The sequence below is a fragment of the Cantharellus anzutake genome, assembly GCF_015039405.1.
Source record: "Cantharellus anzutake strain C23 chromosome Unknown EI90scaffold_134, whole genome shotgun sequence".
NCBI lineage: Eukaryota > Fungi > Basidiomycota > Agaricomycetes > Cantharellales > Hydnaceae > Cantharellus > Cantharellus anzutake.
In genome coordinates, this window is record NW_024067084.1 from 123,338 (window position 1) to 138,528 (window position 15,191).

General features: G+C 48.9%; 4 protein-coding genes across 4 annotated transcripts; 2 read left to right on the top strand and 2 right to left on the bottom strand.

The window, feature by feature from the left end:
* Window positions 1-1,578: 1,578 nt before the first annotated feature.
* On the top strand, window positions 1,579-2,530 carry EI90DRAFT_3021950 (uncharacterized protein; the record flags this gene model as incomplete). The annotated part of the gene is made up of 6 exons (XM_039057725.1): window positions 1,579-1,842; window positions 1,897-1,931; window positions 2,026-2,163; window positions 2,184-2,196; window positions 2,277-2,340; window positions 2,484-2,530. The coding sequence occupies 6 exons, from the start codon at window positions 1,579-1,581 to the stop codon at window positions 2,528-2,530; spliced, it is 561 nt and encodes a 186-aa protein (XP_038908837.1).
* A 3,145-nt stretch (window positions 2,531-5,675) lies between these two features.
* Window positions 5,676-6,791, bottom strand: EI90DRAFT_3175163 (uncharacterized protein; the record flags this gene model as incomplete). The annotated part of the gene is made up of 3 exons (XM_039066342.1): window positions 6,377-6,791; window positions 5,986-6,259; window positions 5,676-5,814 (listed from the first exon to the last, which is right to left on the bottom strand). The coding sequence occupies exons 1-3, from the start codon at window positions 6,618-6,620 to the stop codon at window positions 5,676-5,678; spliced, it is 657 nt and encodes a 218-aa protein (XP_038908838.1). The 5' UTR covers window positions 6,621-6,791.
* A 3,254-nt stretch (window positions 6,792-10,045) lies between these two features.
* Window positions 10,046-11,569, top strand: EI90DRAFT_3021952 (kinase-like domain-containing protein; the record flags this gene model as incomplete). Its single annotated transcript, XM_039057726.1, has 6 exons — window positions 10,046-10,172; window positions 10,458-10,764; window positions 10,817-10,995; window positions 11,146-11,162; window positions 11,227-11,363; window positions 11,419-11,569. 6 exons carry the CDS (start codon window positions 10,046-10,048, stop codon window positions 11,567-11,569), a joined length of 918 nt encoding a protein of 305 aa, XP_038908839.1.
* A 533-nt stretch (window positions 11,570-12,102) lies between these two features.
* Window positions 12,103-13,303, bottom strand: EI90DRAFT_3135282 (uncharacterized protein; the record flags this gene model as incomplete). The annotated part of the gene is made up of 5 exons (XM_039064720.1): window positions 12,103-12,396; window positions 12,466-12,496; window positions 12,564-12,643; window positions 12,697-12,862; window positions 12,915-13,303. 5 exons carry the CDS (start codon window positions 13,301-13,303, stop codon window positions 12,103-12,105), a joined length of 960 nt encoding a protein of 319 aa, XP_038908840.1.
* Window positions 13,304-15,191: the final 1,888 nt, after the last annotated feature.

Consider the following 15,191-nt stretch of genomic DNA (forward strand, 5'->3'; position numbering starts at 1 on the left):
TAACCCCTCCGTCACCGGTATGCTCTTACGAGCGCCAAGTACCCATTGACACAAATACAGACCGTTCGCCAGACAAACGGTCTCATACCTCATTGCTGGTACGCCCATCTGGGCGCCAAGTATCCATCAACCCAGCCTCAAGTAGCTCCCTCAAGGAGCTAGAACCTCACTCATTGCCAGTACACCCAATTGGGTGCCAATTACCTGTCAACCAAATCTCAGGAAGCTCCCTCAAGGAGCTGTTATATCACTTGCTACCAGTACGCTCCCTCGAGTGCCAAGTACCCACTAGCCCTTTGTCCTCGACTGGTCCCATTCTGGATATTCCCTTTACCTGTGATCCTATACACCCACGCATGGTACGCTCATGTAACGAGTGCCAAGTATCCATCATAGCAGACTCCCATTCACTGCAAGGTCTCAGCTTTCTGTCAAAAGCTCCAAGGCCATCGGACAATTCTCATTACATGACTAGGCCACCCTACATACATGAGGTGGACGATTCCAAGTCATCTATAAGGACGGAAAGAAATGGATTACCCATAACCCATTTCTTTAACAATTAGCAAAGTATGATGGGACAGACATGACTATATCACCAGGGTTCATGAGATGTTTTCTAACAGTGATGCTGCCAAATGTTTGGGTCCGCAGCCATCCTTGCCTTCCCCTAGGGAGTGAAGCTGTGACTGGATTCACTCCAAAAGCTGGAGTAAGTGACATGTTTATCAGTGTTAGTAAGCATTGCTCAATCCAAGTCAGAACATAAGTGTCAGCAAATATCTGCTTAGGGCCTTTTATGAAGAGGAGAGCAATGAAGTGGTCACCATTGTATTTGAGGATGGGGACTCTGAGGCTGGAGACCCATAAGGAGCATTTCCAGTGGTGGGAATGGGTGTGTTATGGAGCAAAAGCTATGTAACTGAGCAAGAGTGAGCTGTCAATTACATCCTCATCTCTGTGCATGTCTGACACACCATCCATTCCCTGAAGCACCATGTTGTACTTGACTAGGTGGTCACTGTTGCTGTATGTGACACCACCACACATGCTCGCCTATGCCATCTTGCCATCCCCCTCCTTGCCCTGCTGCTGCTGAGCATGTGGGCTAGGTCAGGGTATGTTCCCTGACAGTGGGGAACAAGAGGTGGATATTTTTCATCTTGAGGAACAAGTGAAGGTGATTGGTTTTGTTAGCCTTCAGAGGTGCAACATCCATGAGAGCTATGCCTTCAAGGTGTTGAAGACCCTGTTACAAGGGAAGCAGTTGGTAATGCTGAAGACAAAGTAGATGAAATTGTTTGGGAAGTGGTATGATTCACTGGTATGTATCAGGGTGTTGTTGATAATTTATTCTGCTCCAGTCAAATTAAATTTTGATTTCCCCTCTGGTTGTAGTCACTCAGGTGAGCAGCCCTGGGGCAGTCTGGAGTAGACTTTAGCCTACATACAATAAGTAGAAATGATAAAGTTGACTCTAAAGTCACATGACTATCTATAGAGTGAAGATTGAAATGAAAAGAGACAACTCAAACTACAACACTGTTGCACTCAACAATGACAAGGCCATGAACCTCAATGGGACCCAGGAGGGGCTGCAATAGAAGACAAGGATGGCAATTTAGATTACCCAATGTGTTTGCTGGGATACATTTGAATTCTCCTGCTCACCTTTCAAGTCTAATCCTGGTTCAGGATCATATGGAGAGAGATGGTAGTGAACTCAGCCATGAGTATGATTTTATCCAAGGGAGATATAGGACAGAAACCAAGGATGTCCCTGAAAATTTATCCAAAATGGGACAATTGTCCTATGCTTATTGGCATCCCATAGGGTATAAAGTGAGTCCATCAATCTGTAATAAACATTCATATATCATGGACAATTCCTTTTAGAATAAGCCCCCAGTTATAAGCAAGGAAGTAAAGCAGTGTGTACCAACCAACAAGAAATTCCAAAAAAAATGTGAGGCTTTCTATCATATCCCTCTACACTGAGAGGCTGGCTTGCCACCTTGCCTGAAGTAGCCAAGAGGTCTGGCACTGGATCAGGACCAAGCACAACCACGAAGGTTATCTGTCTGAGGTCAAATCCCATTCCCTCAGTCAAACCATCAAGTTCAAATCCAACACCCATTTCCACTATGACTCAGCTTCTTGTTGGTGTGCATTCAATGCTGTAGCAGGTTTTGGAAGGTATAAGGGGTGTCTTTTGGATTTCCCTGGATTGGGGTATGCCCTCCCTTCCAATCCTGGTGATCTCTTTTTTTTTTGAGGGGCAGGGCTCAAGCATGATGCAACTTCATGAGAAGGAGAAGGATAGATGGTCTACTCTGATGGGTGTGTCTTTACCCACAAAAGCATTAAGCAGCCCAAGGTTCTGGGGAAGACATATGGGAAGGATGCCTACCAGAAATTTAGAAAAATGTTCCCATGCCATCTCCCACAATCACTATCTGAACAAAAACAGCTCCATGCTGCAGACCATCCTAGGAAAAAACAGAAGTGTGGGGAAGAGGTGGATGCATAGTTTTTTCAGTTGCTATAATTACTACTATCACAATCATATAATCCCTCCTTCTACAGCACCATTAAATAAATTGGTCCTCTACTGTGACACAGGGTTGTACTCCTGTTCACAAGCACCATGACAACCAAAGCACACTCCCCTGGTCCTCTCTCAAGGTTCTGAGAAAACTGATGCCATAACTGGTGTTGAATTCATAATTGTCAAAGACATGGTGAGGAGGGGCAGTGTCCCTGGACCTTTCCCCAGAAGGGAGGCCAGAGTTAGAGAATGGGCAGAAGGACCATGGCCTCAGTGGCTCAGAGAGGAGCGCTGTGCTTACATTTAGTAACGCTTAGGAGTCTGGTCCTTAACTTCAGAACGAGGGGTGTGAACTCTGGGGGATGGTCAATTGTCAATTTTGCACTAAGGTGCCATCAACTACAGTACAGGACTTATATACATAATAGAAGACAAATGGGAACAAAGGGGAAAAGGCAAGAGGGACTTACCCACTTGCTGGGTTGGTGAGCTTGTGAGAGAATCACCTTATCAAGCACTGTGGAGTGGGTAGGTGATGGTGGCAGTTACTGGAGAGTGGGAAAACCTTTGCAGGGGTGGCAGAGGTCCTAGGAGGTCCATAGTAATATTGGGTAGGTAGAAATATTAATAAACGTTTAAGGTGAGGATAAGAGGTACTGGAGAAGGTACTGAAGATTGGAGGCAGAGGTGGACCGGAGGTGAACCGGAGGGTATGGCAGAGGTGCGGGGGGAGGTGTCATGGCCATGCATTCCGGCCCATTAGCCGCCCATCCCGATGCTGCCCAAGCCCATTCCTGCTACGCGAGCGTGAGCACGAGCCCTGGCCTCAGCCCTATCCTCCCTGAGGACTCCCTGCTCACTCCCCTGCTTGCCCCTAGGCTCCCCTACACCTGGCTGACTCCCCCACAGCCACACCAACCTTCCCACCATGAGCCTGCCTCTGGCACCACGCTGAGTGCGACTCCTCTACCCCGCCCACTTGGCCCCTACAGGGCCACTACCATTCCCATGCCCAACTCTGAGTCCAGCACTGCTACAATACCATCGCCGCTATCGCAGCCCTATGCTCCTTCCTTTATTTATCTGTTATTGTTTGTTTTGACCCTCGGTCATTGCCGGCCGCTGTGCGGCCAACCCCGCTCCTTATTCATGTCTGCTTCCAGACCCTTTGGCCCTCAGCCCAGGTCCGCTTCCATTCATTCCTTCCTCCTATATATATCCTGTATACTACATTATAGTACTTTAGCTCTAATATCAATTTGACCATGACCCCTTAAGTCCTGACCCCAACAAGGCAGCCCCAGTAAGTCTGAAATGAGGGCCAAGAGACAGCTAGGGGGCACAGCGCTCCTTTAGAGTTGCTGAGGCCAAATGCCCTACCCTTGGGCCTTGTTCGCGGCATCACGGCCATCGCAGCCTATAGTGGCCTGCAATGGCAGCCTTCAGTGCCGACCCCAGACCAGTGTCTAATGTCATATCCATCCCCAGCCATCGACTTCTGATCCCTCTGATCCCTCCGGTCTACCTCCGCTCCTTCTTCACTAACCTTGGAGCTCCCGTATTCCGCAATCCCCTTGGTACCCCTTGATGGTCACCACCCCCTCCTTTCAATTTATTACCTATGCCTCCCTAAGTACAGAGCCCCGAAGGCTTCCGGACAGCTCTGACGTCCGCTAGCGCACTCCTGCCTCCGCTGGGCAATACACTCACTTGCCCTGCAGAGCCCACCTTCAGGCCTATCCCTCCTTTCTGTTTCTGGGTTATCGCCTGCCTTTCCATTAACCCCGTAACCCGACTCGTCGGTAATATTCAATCGGCTAATGTCTAATCCCATTAGCTCCACTCCGCTCAGCTCCACCATTTGCGGACCCGCCCTCATTGTAACTATATATACTCAACTTGTACATAGGTTACACCTCAGTAATAAAATCAACTAGAGTTTATCCCCCTTCAGTTCTGGTTGCCAGCTTAGTAAGTTAGGGCATGGATGTGTTACTTGGCACAGCGCTCCTGGCATAAGTTGCTGAGGCCGAAGCCCTCCACCATGGAGACATTTCTTTGTCTCAACCCGGTCTCTCACATCTAACAGGAGGACAGACCAGAGGTGGACAGGAGCTGTGGCAGAGTAGAGTGGGGGTGAGGCGGAGTTGGTATGGATATGACAATAATGAGGAATGTAAAGGACTTAGAAATGATAAATGATGGAGAAAGGGCAGAAATATTCATTGAAAACAAGGGCAATTTTTTAAATGAGCAGCAGGGACAACCAGTAATGAATGAGACAAGTTTAAGAGCTCATTAGAAAGGAGATGGAATGTACTTGGCCCACAAAAATTCAGAAATAATGATTTGGGCACATTCATGAGCTATTCAGCATGCAGTTGAACTACTTTAAGGTCAACCAGCAGGGAAAACCAATCATGCAAATCCTAGATTGGATACCTATGAGAAAAGTGGTATAGAAAAATCAGTAAAATCATTTTATGAATTTAATCACATGCTGTCAGGACTTGCAGTCTGATAAACTGTCCAATTCCCCCCCCCACTCACACTCATTCTGGGTGTGTAGAAACGGTCTATAAGACCATCTCCTTACTGGTTATCACCAGTACTCCAGCTCTTCAGCTGTTGCTGAGAGCTGACCTTGGGAAGCGCAACCTGCTTCACCAATTTCTGGAGTTTGCATCATAGATGCAACTCCTTCTCTCTCTCTCCCAAGAATGAGAGGTTAGAGACAGCTGAATAAGCTGTCTCCCTGTTGTTTTAAGTGCAACTAAGCACTTACTGAACACTGGGCCATATAAGCATGCTTGCACTTCTGGCCCAACTCCCTTTTTACCCATCTTTATGGGTAATATTTTCATTTTCACTCCCTAAACAATCATTTAGGGAGGAGAGGCCTTCACTGGCCTGGGGTTTATTGACCCCAACACTCCCTAACAGCTGTTTAGGGAGGAGCAGCCATAAATGGCCTAGGGTTTCATGACCCTATGTTTCTATTTTACTTTTTATTGTGAAAATTCCTGTAAATCAGGGATTTGAAGGCCTAATCACCTTCACAAGTGGAGGTCTAACCACCTCTACATTTTTATCTTAAAATTTTTGTGGAACCAGTGTCCCCTCCAAATCAAATATCTTGATCCCTTTCCTCATAGGGAAGACTGGCCAGATCCATAATTTCTTGCTCATTCTCATCAAATATCATGTCATGTGCTTCTAGGATGGTAGCTGGATCAATGTTCTGCATTTTTGCCACAGGAAGAGCACTAGGGAGTCAAGACATCATGAGCAAAGGAATCTTTATCATATATTGGTGTAACAGCCTACTGCAGGTGGCTTGCAAGTGCCAAGCTCCATCATGATATGTGCTCAAAGGACGTATTGTTGTGATCATCTGATGAAAGTTTTCTGTATCCAGAGGAAGGTCTTGACCATACTTCATCAAAACAATCAGGGGCACTGATTCCTCAAACCAAGGGTCATCATGCCATTCTTTGGGTGCATTGGTAAAGAAATGAGATTCATAAAGCTGCATTGTGTCATGCATGGAGCAGACATCTGGGAGGTTTAGCATTGCCTTGAAAGATTGTTTTGAGCTATTATCTTGATCAGCATCAACAAGGGAATATTGCAAGTAATGCAGTGTCAACCTACACCCAATCCACAATGGCTCTGTACTTGTCAAGTCTTTCACCCAAATCAATATAGAGGCTGTGTGTCAAATAGTCTTTGTGTGGATTGCCCAGAGAATGATGCATGTTGCCATCCAGACATGAGTGTGAGTCATTGTTGTGGGTTGAGTCCCTGGTGCCACTGGCTCATCATCACCCTCAACAAAGGTCCATGGTGCAATTGCAAGGAAGATGTTGTCATGGTTGTGTGTCCCAATGAACAGTGTTCTGCCTGTTGGGTCAAAACCAAGGTCGCCTCTGTGGTTCAAGAATGGCCAGATGGATCCTAGCAAGTTCAGGTTGAAACACCAGGTGGTGTTCACACCAATGGAGGGGGGAGGGAGGATGTCAGGAACGTGTTGGACCCATATCCAGATGATCTGCAAGGCATGCAAAGTCATCTGGGCTCATAAGGTCAGAGGGGTGGGACTTCAGCTTCAGCGACTCGGGTGGAGCGCTGTGCTTCGTTCTTACATTGTTGTCCCAATTTCAGACAGAAGGCTTATGATGAGGAGAAGAGTAAATCCAAGTCAAGATACGAACTGAGGTACATCCAGTGTAACCTACACGTGTTATAAGCACAAGTAACTAAATGGACCAGCCCAGAAGGAGTGGTGGATCAAGCATGATATTAATGAATGAAAAAATGGACAAATGGTTAATGTTGGCAAACCTTGCCAACAAAAGGAAATGAGGAAACAAAGAGTGACAAAAGGGAAACAATAGCCTGCAAATGAACAAAAGAGAAAAAGGCCATCCAGCCGTCTAGCAAGCCGTCCAGCTGGTGGGTGGACAACAATGAACCACTCAAATGGGCAACCTTGGTTGGAAGGTACACATGTGGGGGAGGGAGTGCAGATGAGGGTGATGGGTGGATGGATGGATGGACAGATGATGATGGTAGTGGGTGGGACAGGCCAAGTGGCACTAGGACATGTTGACGGAAGTGATGGATATGCCGGGTCATGACAGAGGATGACATCAAAACCCATATGATCAGGGACTTTGAGTGAAAAGTCAATATGGTGACCTTCTATATGGTATGTAAAGAGAGCGGAATTTCCAGGTTTGTAAAATTTTGTGTTGACATCCAGTCTGTTCTTCATCTTTAGGAGGCATAATGCCTTTGCACCACTTCCCTCTTCATAGAGTCTTTGGAGGAGGCTGAGCTTCAAGAGTTGTTCAGCCCTCTGATGATAGTGGTCTCATTCATGGATGGTGGAGGCAGTATTTGTGCCTATCATGGTGTGAGGTCTTTGGGTAGCTCAGCACACAAAGCTGTAAGTGATACAAGTATGTGTATTTTACGGTGGTGTGTAAGCAGTTACCCGGAGGTTCCCGCTTACCCATGTGACTATATGTATCAATTTACATATGACTCGGGGTTCGGGGCTATTGCCCTGACATTCTCCCCCCTTGCATTGCATTTGCGACGCATACAAGGTTGATAGTGAAATAAAACAAATTTTTAATAATTGATTTACATTGAGTTTGGAATTGTCAATGAGTGTTTTTGTTGTCGCCACTTTAAAGTGGGCGATTTTATACATGTTGGTGAAGGAGAGAGGGAGGGTTTAAGAAATAAATGAGTGTGGGCCATTACTTTGAAGTGAACGGCGATACATTGGTATCGCAGGGAGAAAAATAGTGGAGTTTGTCGAAAATGAATTTCGACCCAAAGGTTGTATGTCTTTGGTGTTCCTCACTTGTTCCATGAGGGTTCATGTGTAAGTGGTGTTTACACACGAGCGGTGGTGGATGTGGGTCTTTTGGCGGAGTGGAGATTTCTGCAATTGTTACTTGCAGTTCCTCACATACTGTATTGTGTGCGGGGCCTCAAGTTGGGGGAAGGTGTTTTCACAGGCGCCTCGATGGCATAACCATGTCACTTTCCCTTTTCTCAAGGGTGGAGTCATTGCCCCGGAGGAGGGTTTTCCTCCAGGTTGTTCATCTGGACATTTGATTGCTGCGTCGGATGCGATGATGTAGCCTGGGCTACATTGTCGGGCTGTGGGCTCGACGAAGTGGGCGCTCCCTGGGTGGGAGTGGGTTGTTGTGTTCTTGAGCTACTTGGCTCAGGTGTAGAGTACGGTAGGTCTACCGTTCTTCCTGTGGGGAAGGGTGGTCATTGGGCTGGTTGTCCAGCGCGGAGACTTGCGTCTCTTTCCCGGTATTTGGAAGCTTTCGCTTCCCGTTCTGCAGTTCTTGCGGCACGTTCCTCAGGAGTCCTGAGTGGTTTGAACTGGGACTTTAGATAGGTGGCTTTGCCTAGACTTTCCCAGGAGATTTTTCCCTTATTCTCCAGGGAATTATACTCCTCTGCGAGTCTTGCAATACTCGGGAGTCCCAAGAAGTATTTCTCGGTTTCCTTTGCTTTATCACGAAGGGTTCTGTGTACCTTGCCGCTTTTGAAGGCAGCTTTGGCCTGTTCGTACCAGTGTACAAATTCTTTCCCGCTCACACTTGTCCACCAAGCGTATGCGGCGTCGTGTGCCGCTTCTGACCCTGCTATTCTCCTCATGGGGAAGTTGGGGTTGAATGTTACGTCGACTGGAGCTTTGACTTTGCTGAACTCGTTGAGTTTGGCGGTCTCATATAGCATGTGGACACTTCCCTGCAGGGTACTCAGCGCCCCACCACCTCTGGCAGTGGTCCCTGTTTTAGGGTCTGCTGTTGGTTGCCTACCACTCTCCCTCTTCCCCTCGACATGGGTTTGCCCTTCTGAGGGCGGGCCCTTATGCAACCCGGACAGGGTCGCCTGCCCACGGGGTGGCGGGATAGTCGGTGCCCCACCCCTTGATGCGCTAGTCCCCATGTGGGGTCGCGCCTCATGAGGCCCGGAACTGTATCCCCTCCCCCTGACCTGGGAGGCCCCTGTCATGATGGGTTTGGCAGCGAGGTCTGCCAGTGCGTGTGCCCCTCTGAGCTCACATTTCAGTAATTTGATCTCCCTTTTTTGGAGATCGACTTCTCTCTCTGTGTCTTTCAGAGAGTCGAAGATGCCCTCAGCATCTCTTCGTGCTCTGTTGTATTCGTGCCTCCAGTGGGCGCAATGGTCGCAGGCGTCTTCTGATGCCCTCGAGTTATCAGACCATGCCTGTTTGGACGGTCTGGATGAGGAGCTGCTGTCGCTCCCTCATCTCCCTCCTATGAGGGACTTCATTTCTTTCAGCTCCTCGCGGAGCTTGTTACAGGAATGGGTTCCAGGGAACCCAACCTGAACCGTTCGGCTCACTAATGGAGGTGGCTGCGCAGCCATCGGAGGGAGAGCGGAATGGGATGAGTGTCTGGAAGTACAACCTGTGGGTTGGCCAATGGTAACTTGGCACTCCTGGAAGCATACCGGTAGTGAGTATGATGTGGGCTCCTTGAGGGAGCCACCTGGCTGTCTGCTAACGGGGACTTGGCGCTCCTGGGAGCGTGCCGGTAGTGGGTGTGCTGGGAGTGGTTGGCTAGCGGTGACTTGGTGCTCAATGGAGCGTACCGGTAGCATGGGATACTGGGACTCCCAAAGGGAGTCATCCCAGCCACAAAATTAAGTGACCAGCAAGCAGATGAGCCACTTCCCAGGGGCATAATGATAGCAGGCCTAATGTACCGCAACGCAGCCACCCACCTCTCCAATCAGTTCTGGATCTCCAAGGCCTTCAGCTTCGCTGCCTACCCTGCAACAGACTTCACCGCCAATTGGCCAGCCATCTCAGACAAAACCTGGTGCAGACCAGCACCCCAGTGGACCAACACCTAGCCAGCGAAGTCCTGAACATGCTGTTATGCTGTGAGACCATTAACTCAGCAGAGGATGGCCTAATCACCATGATTAGACATGGCAATGCCTCTACACACTGGGTCTTCACAGCCAATTCCCCCCACCCCACCAATGTGTTCCAACACAGACAGTGGGGTAGCCACAGCTGGAAGTACGGAATGGTATCACCCTTCCATCGCCACAGGTGAACTGCAAGTGCTGCAAGGGTAGAGACCTACCAGCGCCCACTGAGCAAAGTCCCATTCTGGAACGAAGCATTCCCCCGAAAAAGAATCAATGACCCCCAAATTGTGAACACAAACCCCACCAACAATGCAGAACTCACTGCCCCCCACAACCACGGATCCTCAACGAGTGGGGATGGCAGATGCGGCCAAGCCAATCAAGCCAATCCAGATCAACCTCTAGATAGTGCTGATGAGGCCCCACAATCTGTATCAGAAGAATCAGCCTGACCCAATTTGTGTAGTTAGACTCCAGGAAATGTTCTCATTTCTGACCTTGGATGGATTTACATTTGTAATCAATTCAACATTCGCTCCCTTCCTCCAAGTCCGTCACATCCCTCGGCCCCAAGAAATCACCCTATGGCGCAAAGTCTACATTCTTACAAGCTCCAAGGGCCCCTACAGCATTCAACCACTACACTACAAGATGCCCCCACAGTACCAGCACCTTCCACCCCATATCAGGTGGAAAGTCAACAACACTGGTGAACTTAGCACCTTCTCCAGCAAAGCTGTGGAGACTCTCAGTTGCGCATCTTCAACAAGCTCGTAAGTTGGTTCATACCAGTTCATTCACTCAAATAATGTAATTTCCTTACAGATTGTACACCCCCAATGCATGGACATTGGACTCGTTCGAAATTGGCCATCACCTTGGGAGGGGCGGGTTTGGACACGTCTACATGGCTCGAACCAAGGAGGCTCCCAAGTTTATTCTTGCCCTGAAATGCCTGTACAAGGCTGAACTGAAAGAGGAACATGACAAGGAGCAATTGTGTCGTGAGATGGAAATTCAGAAGGAACTGTGACATGCGAATGTCTTACACCTCTATGGATTTTTCCATGATGAAAACCAGGTTTTTTTGATGTTGGAACTCACACCAAAGGGAGATATCTTCAAGTGCCTTACAAAACTTGGACATTTCTCAGAAGAGCAGGGAAGTCAAGTATGTCTGTTCAACTGCCACTGATATTCTCCAACTGATTGGCTATTTTAAGTACATTTCTCAGGTGGTGGCTGTGTTGCAATATCTACATAGCAAGCATGTCATCCACCATGATATCAAGCCTGAAAATCTTCTCCTTGGTCTTGATGGAGAGGTGAAGATAGCCGATTTTGGATGTAGTGTCCAAGCAAACAGTAATTGGTGTGTGTTCCATCAATGCATGACTGCTTTGATTAGTATTGACATGACCCACCAGCCAGATGACATTCTGCAGCACTCTCGATTACATGGCCCCTGAAATGGTTGCAGGGGAACCCTGCATGGAGAAAGTGGATCACTGGGCACTGCACATCTATTTGAGACAGGAAGACCAGAACTGGTGCCTGCTCTCAGTGTCACATCTATAATCAAGCCACAAGTCTGTGGACACAAATTACTCTAGACATAGTCAGCGTTTAAAGGAACGTAATGAGTGCAAAATACTGTCAAGACCACAGCAAGGAGGGCAGTGGCCCTGGACCTTTCCCCAGAAGGAGGCCGGAGGTAGAGAATGGGCAGAAGGACTGCAGCCTCAGCAACTTGGAGAGGAGCACTGTGCCTACATTCAGTAATGCTTAAGAGTTGATCCTTAACTTCAGAATGGGGGGTGAAAACTCTGGGGGATAGTCTTATCGTCGATTTTGCACTGAGGTACCATCAACTACAGTACAGGACTTATATACATAATAGAAGACAAATGGGACCAAAGGGGAAAACCCAAGGGGGACTTACCCACTTTCCGGGTCAGTGAGCTCGTGAGAGAATTGCCTTATCAAGCATTGTGGAGTGGGTAGGTGAAGGGTGGGATTAGCGACAGCTACTGGAAAGTGGGAAAACCTTTGCCGGGGTAGCGGAGGTCCATCCATAGTAATATTGGGTGGATAGAAATATTAATAAACGTTTAAGATGAGGATAAGAGGTACCAGAGAAGGTACTGAAGATTGGAGGTGGACCAGAGTGGTGGCAGAGTAGAGTGGAGGTGAGGCAGAGTTGGTGTGGATATGACAGACCAGGTCCTTGTCAGGGCACTGAGCTGCTCTGAATCCAAATCGAGGTTCTCAGAGGTGTGGACAGAGTTGTCACTAGAAGGATGGAGGTCCACTTCAATGGGAGACCCTGAGGATGTGGTCCATGCTGAGGACTCCAGCTGAGCAGTGAGGGGGAAGTGGAAGAAGAAAACTACCTTCCTCACTCGCTACTCAGAGAATGATAAGGTCGGCACACCCAGCTATGCAGGGCTGCTTCACAGAAAGAGATGCAGTACTAGTCCAGGGGTGTGATCAGGGTATGCTGGTCTGGGGATGGTGATCAGGATAGGTCAGGTGCTCTATAGTGTCATCAGTGGTGAGTAAGTAGCCATACTCTGACAGTCCTTGTCTCCAACCCAGGGAAGGGATGGAGGTGGGTGGAAGAAGATGGAGAGAAAGAGTGAGTGGATGAACCTGTCCCATGATTCATTTGTGTGGGAGAGCAGTGTGTTCAGTGCCTGCCAAACATTCATTGCACATTGCTGCTGGCGCTCAGACAGGATCATGTGGATGGGTGGCAAGTCCAAGGAGCAGTAGTGAAGAACAAAGCAGATGACCTGTAGTGCATATGAGTGGTAGTGTTGGGTTGTGCTGTTGTGCTGTGGGTAGGTGAATGGCCAGTGGGTGATATCTCTGTGGGGCAAGTGTCATGATGGTCCTGGATCCTGATGATCAAGCTGCTCACCCTTCTGATGTGTTGATCCACCTCAAAGCAAGAGGTGGTGTGTTCTCAATGATGCCCCAAATCTCTTTGAAATAGGGCACCACCCTCTCCTTGAAGCAGAGGAGGAGAGGTGCATGTGGGAAAGCCATGAGTGCAGAGAGCACCTTGTAGTCCTTCCCCTCTATCATGCATATCCAGCCATACTCCCTGTGGAAATTGTGGACCTGCTGGGCACTGTCAGGAGCCTGGATGATGCCTTGACCCCACCCCCTCCTCCTGTATTGCTCCATGAGATCCTCCAATGCAGTGGCATGATCAATGTCAGATGCTGGAGTGGTGTAGTTGGGGTTGACCACCCAAACCTGGTGGTCCTTCTTCTCTGGAAAGACAACCTGAATGGGGGAGGACATGACATGGTTTTGGGTGCAAGGAACAGGTGGGCCTTGTGGAAGTGGTTCCTGGAGAATGAAGAGTACTGTTCTGCCCTGCAACATCACCGAGCTCCCCAGCACATCCACCACCCATGGAGGAAGATAGCCCCTGTGGCCTCCATCCCTATCCTCAATGGCTACATGTGCACTGTCAAGGGGTGCTAGTTGGCTGCTGGCCTCAGTGACTCTAAAGGAGCACTGTGCCCCCTAGCCGTCTCTTGGCCCTCATTTCAGACTCACTGGGGTTTCCTTGTTGGGGTCAGGACTTAGGAGGTCGTGGTCAAATTGATATTAGAGCTAAAGTACTATAATGTATCATACAAGATATATATAGGAGGAAAGAATGAATGGAAGCAGACCCAGGCCAAGGGCTGAAGGGTCCGTGTCAGGGCCTGGCCTCTGTCTGGGGGCAGCCCTACCTCAGAGCTGGACACTTGTGGTGTCCCAGGTAGCGAGGTGCTGGATCCTATCCCAAGCTCCTCAAACTCACTAAGCAGGGATTGAGTTGTCATGTATTATGGAAGGTAGCTACAACTTGCCTAAGCGGGGATTGAGTTGAGAAGAAGGGTAACTTTCCCTATTCCCCACTTGGCTGCTATAAAAGGAAATGTACTGTACAGTTCGTAACGTGACTATGGGTAGAAGCCAAGCATGTTCCCATGATGCGGAAAAGGTGTCACATGGGTTAAGGCAAGTTGCTTGCCTTGACCCACATGATTTTTTCCCACGGGTTTGCATGCAGGCTGTAGTTGTGAAAGATGGGAGGATGAGGGAAGTGGGGGGAGGTTAGGGAAGGTGGTTCTGGGGTTGTATGGTCAGGTGTGGTTGCCCTGACAGTCCGGACACAAAGGGGACAAGGAGTGGGGTTGGCTGCACAGTGGTTGGCAATGACCAAGGGTCAAAACAAACAATAACAGATAAATAAACAAAGGGGTGTAGGGCTGTGATAGCGGTGATGGCAATGGTATCGGTGCTGGACTCGGAGTTGGGCTGGAGTCGGGTGCAGGAATGGTAGCAGCCCTGTAGGGGCCAAGTGGCAGGGTAGAGGAGTCACACTGGGCACAGTGCCAGAGGCAGACTCAGGGTGGGGAGGTTGGTGTGGCAGTGGGGGAGTTGGCCAAGTGTAGGGGAGCCTAGGGGCAAGCAGGGGGTGAGCAGGGGGTCCTCAAGGAGAATAGGGATGAGGGGTGGGGCTTGCACTCATGCTCATGCAGCAGGTCAGGCTCAGGCAGCATCAGGATGGGCCAGGAATGGGCCAGAATGCATGGCTGTGACAATAGGATCCAGTGCCCCACTACCTGGGACACTGCAGACACTGGGCTCTGAGATAGGGTTGCCCCCAGATGGAGGCTGGGCCCTGACAGACAGAGACATCCAGATGGATGGTAAAGAAGACAAGCGACACCTGAAAGAAAATAATCAAAATCAAAAGTAGATGAAACATCACAATCAGAGAACAGATGAGCTGACATACAAAGATCATCAGATGCGACCAATATGTAAACCTCTGACAGCTTTGAGAGAACAGATGGGCAAGGCTGTGAAGAGAGCAGCATGTGGTGTGGCTGACAGCAGATACTGTACTGGCACGACCAACAACCTCTTCCCATGGCCTCTGGGAGTTACTGGAGGCATAAATCAATTCAATTTTGTTGATTTTTAATTCAATCCAAGACCTTCGCGTGACGCATGACAGGTTGTTGGTCGTGTTAGTACAGTATGTGCAATTGATTGAGGTGTTGAGCAGTTAAGAGCAAGGACAGAGAGAAGGTTGTTGGCAAGGAGGGGGACATGGAGGACATTGGTGATCACAAGTTGACGTAGGGGCTGTCCATTTTTCATTGGAGTAAACACAATTGATCCCACA